Source organism: Salvia splendens, chromosome 12 (assembly GCF_004379255.2).
Source record: "Salvia splendens isolate huo1 chromosome 12, SspV2, whole genome shotgun sequence".
In the NCBI taxonomy this organism is placed as follows: domain Eukaryota; kingdom Viridiplantae; phylum Streptophyta; class Magnoliopsida; order Lamiales; family Lamiaceae; genus Salvia; species Salvia splendens.
Genome location: NC_056043.1, coordinates 33129791 through 33139494, shown reverse-complemented (window position 1 = coordinate 33139494; position 9704 = coordinate 33129791). Strand labels below are relative to the sequence as shown.

At 45.8% G+C, this 9704-nt stretch overlaps 1 protein-coding gene across 1 annotated transcript; it reads right to left on the bottom strand.

Annotated features, from left to right (window-relative positions):
- Nucleotides 1–6913: 6913 nt before the first annotated feature.
- On the bottom strand, nt 6914–8201 carry LOC121757923 (uncharacterized mitochondrial protein AtMg00810-like). Its single transcript, XM_042153375.1, has 2 exons — nt 7996–8201; nt 6914–7901 (listed from the first exon to the last, which is right to left on the bottom strand). Exons 1-2 carry the CDS (start codon nt 8199–8201, stop codon nt 6914–6916), a joined length of 1194 nt encoding a protein of 397 aa, XP_042009309.1.
- Nucleotides 8202–9704: the final 1503 nt, after the last annotated feature.

The following is a 9704-nucleotide window of genomic DNA, read 5'->3' as shown; positions in this document are numbered from 1 at the left end:
CCAAGTGGGCTATAGAGTTGGGAGAGCACACAATTGAATATCTACCTCGGAAAGCCATCAAGGGACAAGCCTTGGCAGATTTTCTTGCAGAAGCGAAGTTCGATCAAGCAATTCCTATTATTGCCGAACAGAAGAATTCTGCCAATGCCGAACTAGCACAACCCTTGGAATCCGAAGTAGAGCCGCCGGACTGCTGGAGCGGATTCGTAGATGGAGCTTCAAACAAGATGGGAAGTGGAGCTGGTATTTTACTTGTCGCTCCCGACGGACACGAGGTAACCTACTCACTTCGTTTCCTATTCCCCACTACTAATAATGAAGCCGAGTACGAAGCCCTCCTGGCCGGACTCCAGTTAGCGCAAAGTCTACTCGTCAAATCTCTCAAAGTCCATTGTGATTCACAAGTCATAGTAAATCACATGTTGGGTACAAGTGAAGCCCGTGACGAGAGAATGAAGAAGTATTTGGACAAAGCGCAAAGCATCAGCCGAAGTTTCTCCTATTTTCGGATAATCCGCATTCCCAGAGCGGAAAATAGCCGAGCAGATACCTTAAGTAAGTTGGCCTCAGATCCGAGCTCAAAGGCGGAAGAATTAATGCATCGAAGCATTGATGAAGCCGAGGTACATTCTGTATCCAGCTCGCCGAACTGGATGACGCCGATCTTGCAGTATCTGGATCAAGGACAATTGCCCGAGGATAAGAGAGAAGCTCGGAAGATCACGTGCCGAGCTCTTCGGTACGAACTTCATGAAGGAGTCCTCTTTAGAAAGTCTTACCTCCAGCCGTTATTGCGGTGCGTAGGACCAGAAGAGACGGACTACATCCTCAGAGAAGTTCATGAAGGATCGTGCGGTAGCCACATCGGAGCCAGAGCTTTAGCTAAAAAAGTTCTGAGATGGGGATATTATTGGCCAACCATGGTACAAGAGGCAGTGCAGCTCGTCAAGAAGTGTACGAAGTGCCAAATTCATGCAAATGTCCCAAGGATGCCGCAGACCGATCTATACACTATGCAAAGCCCTTGGCCTTTCATGCAATGGGGCATAGACATAGTGGGACCACTTCCTCAAGCTCCTCGGCAAATGAAATTCCTTATCGTTGCCGTGGACTACTTCACGAAGTGGGTGGAGGCTGAACCATTAGCTACGATAACGAGCTCAAAGGCATTGGACTTCGTCTGGAAGAACATAGTGTGCCGATTTGGCATACCCCACATCCTCATCTCGGATAATGGGACTCAGTTCACCGACAAGACGTTCAAGAATTGGTGCCAAGAGCTGAACATACAACAGCGGTTCACTTCGGTCTCCCATCCCCAAGCAAACGGACAAACGGAAGTAACGAACCGGATTCTGGTGAAAGGGTTGAAAGCTCGGTTAGAACAAGCCAAAGGACAATGGGTAGAAAATCTCCCTCAAGTCCTATGGTCCTACCGAACTACACCCAAAACCTCCAACGGTGAAACTCCGTATAGTCTGGTGTACGGCACTGAAGCCGTAATTCCGGTGGAGATCGGCGTACCCAGTCCCCGAACTCTAAATTTCTCCTCAGAAATGAATGACGACGGACTGAGAGCAGAACTAGATCTCGCCGAAGAAAGAAGAGAATTGGCGTGCATAAAAGCAGCCAAGTATAAGGAGCAAGTAGCCCGGTATTATAACCAAAGGGTGAAAAAGCTTCAATTTCAAGTGGGAGATCTCGTCTTGAGAAACAACGAAGTAAGCCGAGCAGAAAAGCTGGGCAAACTCGAACCCACATGGGAGGGTCCATATCGGGTGTCAGAAGTCCTCGGCAAAGGGTCTTATAAATTGACTCACATGTCAGGAGAACAAGTACCCCGAACATGGCACGTCTCCAACCTCAAGAAGTTCCACTTGTAAGAGACAAGTCCGGTCAGTCCGTCTCGTGTCTAGTTCGGTCATAGGGGTATGTGTTTTTATTTGTTTGTTTTTTACTTGCACCTTTTACTTGTCGTTTTATAAAAAGTTTAAAGTGTTTTCTTTCGTCTTTTTCATTTTTTCTCTATGTGTTTTGTCCCTATGTGCTTGTCGTCTCTTACAAATGGTACCAAGGTATATCGTTCTTTAAAGACTGATCCCCTTTTTAGATCGATTATTAAAGACTATTGTGAGTCCAAGCTTCTAAGGAGGATATAAGACCACAATTCAGCTTAACAAGCAGTCCGTCTGAAACGAACTGCAATAAGCCAACGATTGTGAGTCCAAGCTTCCAAGGAGGATACAAGACCGCAATTCAGCTTAACAAGCACTTCGTCTGATACGAACTGCAATAAGGGAAAGTCCGATCCACGCGATAAACCTCGCCGAATTAGGACGACCAAGTTCGGTCAAAGAAGTTTACCTCATAAGACCGGGGATGACCATGTCTAGTCAAAGAGGTTTACTGCATAAGACCACTTCGGTTAACTGGGAAAGTCCGATCCACGCGATAAAACTCGCCGAATTAGGACAAGGGAAAGTTCGATCCCGGCGACAAAAATCGCAAAATTAGAACACAAACCAAGTCCGGTCAAAGATGTTTATTTCATCAGACCAAAGACGAGTCCGGTCGAAGATGTTTATTTCATCAGACCAAAGACGAGTTCGGTCAAAGGTGTTTATTTCATCAGACCAAAGACGAGTCCGGTCAAAGATGTTTATTTCATCAGACCAAGGACCAAGTCCGGTCAAAGAAGTTTACTTCATAAGACCGAGGACAAGTACGATGAAATTTTTTCGCTAAGCTGTAAATACAGTGTTAGAAGCGAAAACAAAATTTCATTTATCAAATCTTGTTCGGCATACAACTCCGCTACCCTACAAAATGGCGTTACGCTATTACAAAGGACTATTCTACCGTCCAGGGTTGCTGAAGTTAAGCCACCTATCTGCAAAATCCTCTGGAAGCCGAGTTCGGTTGTTCCGAGCAGATGAAGAATAAGCAGGTCGACGAGATGCTATCCTCGACCCAACGCCTCTTCCCCGAGCCCGAGAAGTCCTAACACCTCGGCGATGAAGAGTCTCTGCAATAAGCATCTGCTGATCTTGCTCGCTCATAGTCACAACTCCTCGGCGAATTTCAGTCCGTCCCCGTCTTGACGATTCCGGTTGCTCCTGAGCCCGTTCTCGTCTTGACGTTTCCGGCTGTTCCGGAGTTCGTTGTTGGCTGGGAGTAGGATTTTGAACAAGGGAACCAGAGGTTTGATCTGGAGTGCGAGCATCTGTTGGCACGATATGCCGAAGGAATCTTTCTATGGAGGGGCGCCGAGAAAGAACAATGTCGTACCGAGAAGCCCAGCGCCGTAATGATTTCACAACTTGTTGGCAAGCCGAGCTCTCCAGCGCATTGTTCCTCCGGAGTACAAGATATTCCTCCCACAGTTCGTCAACTCGACTCTGAACATCTGAGATGGTCAATCCCCCGCGCACACGGATGTAATCCTCGTACGCAGTCCTCTCAGCAATGGTCGTATTCAGCTCGGCCTCCAGATCCTTCTTATCGGACTCTAAGTCCTTATTATCGGCCTCCAGCTTCACTAAACGAGCCAGAAGCTCGTCATTCTTCGTCTGATCGGCTATAGCTCTTCTCTCAGCTTCGTCTAAAGCCGAAGAGTACAGCCGTTTCCAGTGAAGTATCTCCATCTCCTTGAGTACAAAGCAGCTATATTAGTTCGGCAGCTGTACCGAGCAGATAGTAAAATACAACAGGAGTAAAGGCGAGTACGCAAAGCTATACGAAGACAAGTGTAGAGAATTTTTCATTCACAAGGAAAATTTTTTACACTAGGGCTTCAAGGCCATTTTACAAGGAAGAAACTAGACTAAGAGAAGGGAGACGAAATCATACTCCGCCAGCTTCGTCTCCGGCTCCTCGGTCTGGTACAGCTTCTTTCTCTTGGGCTACCTCAGCCTCGGCCTCGCTTCCTGCCGGCCTCGCCTCCGCCTCCTGATCGGCTTCCTCCTCCGGATGCCCGGCCCGCTCGACTTCGGCCTCCGGCTCCAGCGGCTCGACCTCACCCTCTCCGTTGTAAGTCGAAGCGGGTGAAACGGGTCCCACGGAGGCAAAGATAGCCTCCAGGTTCTCGTCCCGATCAGCTCGACAACTCCGGACTCGGTCTGCAGAAAGCAGGACCGAGGATGAAGCGAGCTCCTCAAGGAGCGGCAGATTCTGAAGCCGAGCAGCTATCTCTCGGCTGTACAGAGGCAGCACGACGTCGGGCCCCTGCTCGCCCTTATCGGCAATTAGCCTTACCAGACTACCGACAAAGGCCGAGAACTGGCTGCTCAAAAAGAGTCTCTCCGTGTAGGCACGGAGACCCTCTCCTTGGGCAACCACGGCGGCAGCATCCCTCCGTTTCGTCTGCTCTCGCTGGATGACGAGCTGGTTTTTGGCAAACTGAGCTTCATCCTGGGCCGAAATCCTAGCAGCCCTGGCTTTCTCAAAGTTTGCCTCAGCCTGCTCGGCCCGGTGACAAGCAGCCGCCAATTTCCTCTGCATCTCGGCATAGTCGTTGGACGCTTTGGAGAGTTCGACGGCGACGAGCTTGGAGAGCATATCATTCCTCTGAAAATGGATAAGGAAAAAAGTTAACAGAGGGCACCAAAAATACAAGACAAGCCAAGCCAAGGAATCAAGAAGACAATTCACCTCGGCGAAGTCCGTGGGCCATAAAAATGGCTCACAGATATGCTCCGAAGGAGGCGCCAAGACCACGTCTTTCTCTGGCGCCCTTGGGGGCTTCTGGGTCTTCCCCTTCTTGCTTGCCGAAGTCGACTCCGGCTTCTTTGGACCCGAAGAGGTCTTTTGCCTCTTCGGATTCTTCTCGGCATCAGGCGCCGAGCTGGTAGCCTTCTCTCTCTCCGGCTCCACAAGCTCGGAGGACTTTCTGATAGCCTTATTCAACATGAACACTGCCAAAAAGCAAGAAAGCAAAGTCAGATTTTCTTCGTTAAAGCAGTAGAGCATAAAGATAAAGAGAAATCCTCACCCTCGGCCTCTTCGTCCGAAGACGAGATGTCGAACACGACGTCGCCCTTGACGAGCTCAGACTCCGTGTATTGTTTCCTAACTATGGGAATCTTGTTGAGCTCGCCATCGAGCTCGTCCAACGGTTCAGGCCGAGGGTGACGGATAACGGACTCCGGCCCTCTCCAGGGAAAACTAGGAGCCGCGGTCCTATCATAGTAGAAGAAGCGATTTTGCCACTTCGGCCACTTCGTTTTACAAAAGGCCCTAAAGGGCTGTAAAGGGATCAAGTAAAACCAAGACCCCTTCCTCTTAAATTGAAAGAATTTAAGGATCGCCTTCAAAGACAAATCCCTTCCTAACCTACGGAGTTCGGCAGCGAAGGCCGACAAGTGCCTCCAAGAGTTCGGAGTCACCTGGCCTAAAGGAAGCTGAAAAAAATCTAGTAAATCTATAAAGGCAGAAGGGAGGGGGAAACGAAGCCCGCATTCTAAGCAGGCCTCGTACACGGTGACGTAACCCTCCGGCGGGGAGTCAGCCCTGTGATCACCGTCAGGTACCACCGCCTTCCCCCCAGGAAAAGAGTATTTTTCGTAAAGGGATATCACAGTATCCTTACTCAAGATACTGTGAAAATACTCTACGGTCTTCTCCCCGGATTCTTTCCGGCTAGAAGACCCCTTACCCCCTTTCCTAACGCTACCCGACTCCGAAGAAGAAGAAGAAGACATTTTTCTTACTTTTTGAAGGTGAAGGTAGTCTGAAGAAATTTTTGAAAGCGGAAGGAAATTTTTCACGCAGAAGATAGAGAGTGCAGAAGAAGCCAATAGCAAAGGTGTTCAAATGATGAAGAAAGACGGTATTTATCAGATTTGGAAAAGATTTCAAATCATCGCACCGTTTCATATCCCACCTTTTCAGGATTCAACGGCCGGATTTTACTGTCGCATTTAATGCCGCATTTAATGCAGTCACGCGCAGGGCACGTCCCCTGACTTCAGCCTCCCCCGTACCCTTTTCCAGAATGCCGAAGTGACTCGCTTCGCCGAAATGAATCACTTCGCTTTTCGGGGGGGGTAGTGATGGGGTACGTACTAAACAAGCCCAATAGCAGTGACAGCTCGGCCAGCCCAAAGCCCAAGAGTTCAGTTCGGCATTACCAAAGAGTTCGGCCTCAGCCTACAGCTCGGTAAAAGCCAACCAATCAAGCTCTGCTCTCAGGTCGGCATCAAGCTCTACTCTCAGATCGGCAACCAAAGCAGTTCGGTCTCGGTATTCGACCGAACAAGGAGTTAGTGGACCCATACCGGATGTCCAACACACCCACTACCACGTGATGTCAGTTCAGGCCACGATCGTAGGCCATGACCTACGCTTCACCCACGATCTTAGGCCATAACCTACACGACATCCACGACTTAGGGTGGTGACGCAAGCCATGATCTGAGTTCATTATATAAATAGAACTTAGATCTGATAGAAGAGGTTAGAATCTCTCTAGAGAAACAATCATATAGCAAGTCTGTGTTGTAAGCTGTAATTCGCAGATCAAGCAATACAAACCTACCCCCATTTCTCCCCGTGGACGTAGATTTACCTCAGTAAATCGAACCACGTTAAATTCTCTGTGTCGTGATTTATTTTTACGAGCATTTATCATCATCAATAATTCGCGGAATCATCACTCAGCATAATCATGCTAAAAGAACAGAGAACTTGAATTTATTTATTGATTCAATCAAAAGTTACTGATACAAATATGGAAATCACCTTATATACTCGATGACATAGGAGATCAAACTAACTAACTAACTCCAGGTAAGATAACTAACTAACTCACTAATGTCAGCTAGGATAACTAACTAACTAACTAATACAAGCTAAGAGTCGAGCTCAGTTCTTCACTTCAAATATCACCTCTTCACCAATCATCATCTCGAAGCTTTCATAGATGATCAGCTTCTCGGAGTTGAATCACTTCTTGATGATTAATCTGAGAGCCCCCCTCAAGATGGACTATACACCGTTGTAAAATCCTTCTTGACCAACATATTATGAAAGGGAGTGATGCCAAAGGCTTGGTGAATATACCAGCAAGCTGAAGATGATTATGGACATGTATAGGCTTGATAACCCCTTCAAGTAGCTTTTCTCGAACAGTGTGGCAGTCGATTTCAATGTGTTTAGTACGCTCATAAAACACCGGATTGGAGTTAATGTAAACTGCTGCCTGATTATCACCATAAAGGGGAATAGGTTGCTTCACAGGAACACCAAAATCCTTTAATAAAGCTACAATCCAAACTACTTCACAGCATGCCAAAGCCATTGCTCTATATTCTGCTTCAGCTGAGGATCTGGAAATCGTGTGCTGCTTCTTTGAACGCCAAGAAATCAGAGAGCTTCCCAAGAATAAGCAGAAACAAGATATGCTTCTTCTTGTGTCTGGACATGCAGCCCAGTCTGCATCAGAGAAAATGCTCAAGGATAGATCTGCATTAGCTGAGTAAAAAATTCCATGGCCTAGTGTGCATTTCAAATATTTAAGAACTTTTTCAGCAGCTAGCATATGCCCTGAACAAGGTTTAGACAAGAATTGGTTGAGTTTGTTCACTGCAAAGGTGATATCAGGTCTAGTTATGCAGAGATACACTAGACGGCCAATGAGTCTTCTATAGGCAGTAGGATCAGAAAGAGGCCCTCCCTCATCTTGTTGCAGTTTTTTAGATGAATCCATAGGGATAGCAGAGGGTTTGCAGCCAAGAAGACCTGCATCAGAAACCAGATCCAATGCATACTTGTGTTGTGAAATGAAAATTCCACTGTGATTTCTAGCAATTTCAATTCCCAGAAAGTATTTAGGTGTGCCTAGATCCTTGTATTTGAAGTGGTTAGTGAGAAACTCTTTGAAGCTTGTTATCTGAGTATCATCACTGGAGGCAACAAGTATATCATCTATATAAATGACAACTCCAAAGAATGAACCATCAAAGGAATGTCTGTAGAACTTGTGAAAACTTCAAATACCATTGCCTAGAAGCTTGCTTAAGGCCATAAAGAGACTTTTTCAGCTTGCAAACAAGCATTCCAGATTCTTGTGGAGTTTCTGGAACAATCAAACCAGGTGGTGGAGTCATGTATATTTCTTCGTCAAGTTCACCATATAAGAAAGCATTATTAATATCAAGATGAGCAAGCTTCCATCCATGTATAGCAGCTAGAGCAAGAACCATTTTTACAGTAGTAAGCTTAGCAACAGGAGAGAATGTGTCATGAAAATCCACTCTAGCTTGTTGTGTGAAGCCTTTTAGCAATCAAACGAGCTTTATATCTCTCTACTGTAGCATCAGCCTTGAACTTGATCTTGTATACCCATTTGCAAGATATAGGAATCTTGCCTGGAGGCAATATTGTAATCAACCAAGTATTTGTCCTTATCAAAGCCTGTAACTCCTCTTGCATAGCCAATACCCACTCAGGATGTTTTGCTGCTTGTTTGTAGGAATTAGGCTCAGTGAGGGTGGAAAGAAGGATGATGAACTTGAGGTAAGGCTGAGACAGCTTGGCAAGAGAAAAATAAGATGAAATGGGATATTTGGAATCAGAGACCACTGAGTTACATATATAATCAGTGAGGTGTGCTGGTGTTTTGATAATCCTCCCAGAAACAGAATGGTGAGGATTATTAGGCTGGGAAGTATTTTGCTGCAGCAAAACTTGGAAAGTATTTTGTTGTGGCAGAAGAGGAAGGGAAGGATTTGTATTTGTGTGAGGCTGAGTGTTTTCTGAAACAGGAAAGGGAAAATCTGGAAAGGATGATGGTTTCTGATGTGAAAGTGGAAACTCAGTTTCATAGAAGATAACATTTCTACTAATGAAAATGTTATTGTTCTCCAAATCCATGACTTTATACCCCTTGTATCCAGAGAGATACCCAATGCCCAATGAATATGCACTTTATGGCTCTTGGTGAGAATTTATTTCTGCTTTTATCTAATGTTGAAGCAAAGCAAAGACACCCAAACACTTTTAGACTTGAGTATGTTGGGAGTTTGTTGAACAATAGCTGAAAAGGTGTCAGTTTGTTGGGTAACGCATATGAGGGAAGTCTGTTGATGAGAAAAGAGGCTGTAAGGATGCACTCTCCCTCGAATTCTATAGGAAGATGAGATTGAAAAAGGAGGCTTCTTGCAACATTCAATAGATGTTGGTGTTTCCTTTCCACTCTGGCATTTTGTTGGGGTGTTTCTACACATGAATGTTGGGAGATAGTTCCATATGTAGAGAGTAGAGAAGTAAGGTTGAACTCGGGGGCATTATCATTTCTCATCATTTTTATTCTCTTTGAGAACTGAGTAAGAATGGTGGAGAAGAACTGAGACATCACAGTAGGGACTTCTGACTTTTGGGTGAGCAAAAAAGTCCAAACAAAACGGGAAAAATCATCAACTATTGTAAGAAAGTATTTGAATCCATTGTGGGTAGGAGCGTAGAATTGCCCCCATATATCACAATGGATCAAATCAAAGATAGCAGAGGATCTGTGGGAAGAGTCAGAGAAAGGTAATTTTCTTTGTTTTGCTATAGGACAGATATGGCAAGAAGATAATTGAGTATTAGAATGAGACAATATATCAGATAAAAGCTTCAGTTTATTGAAAGAAGGGTGGCCTAAACGTTGGTGCCATACATCCAAACTTACAACTGCATTCACACAGGCCCGTCCCTTGGCCCGT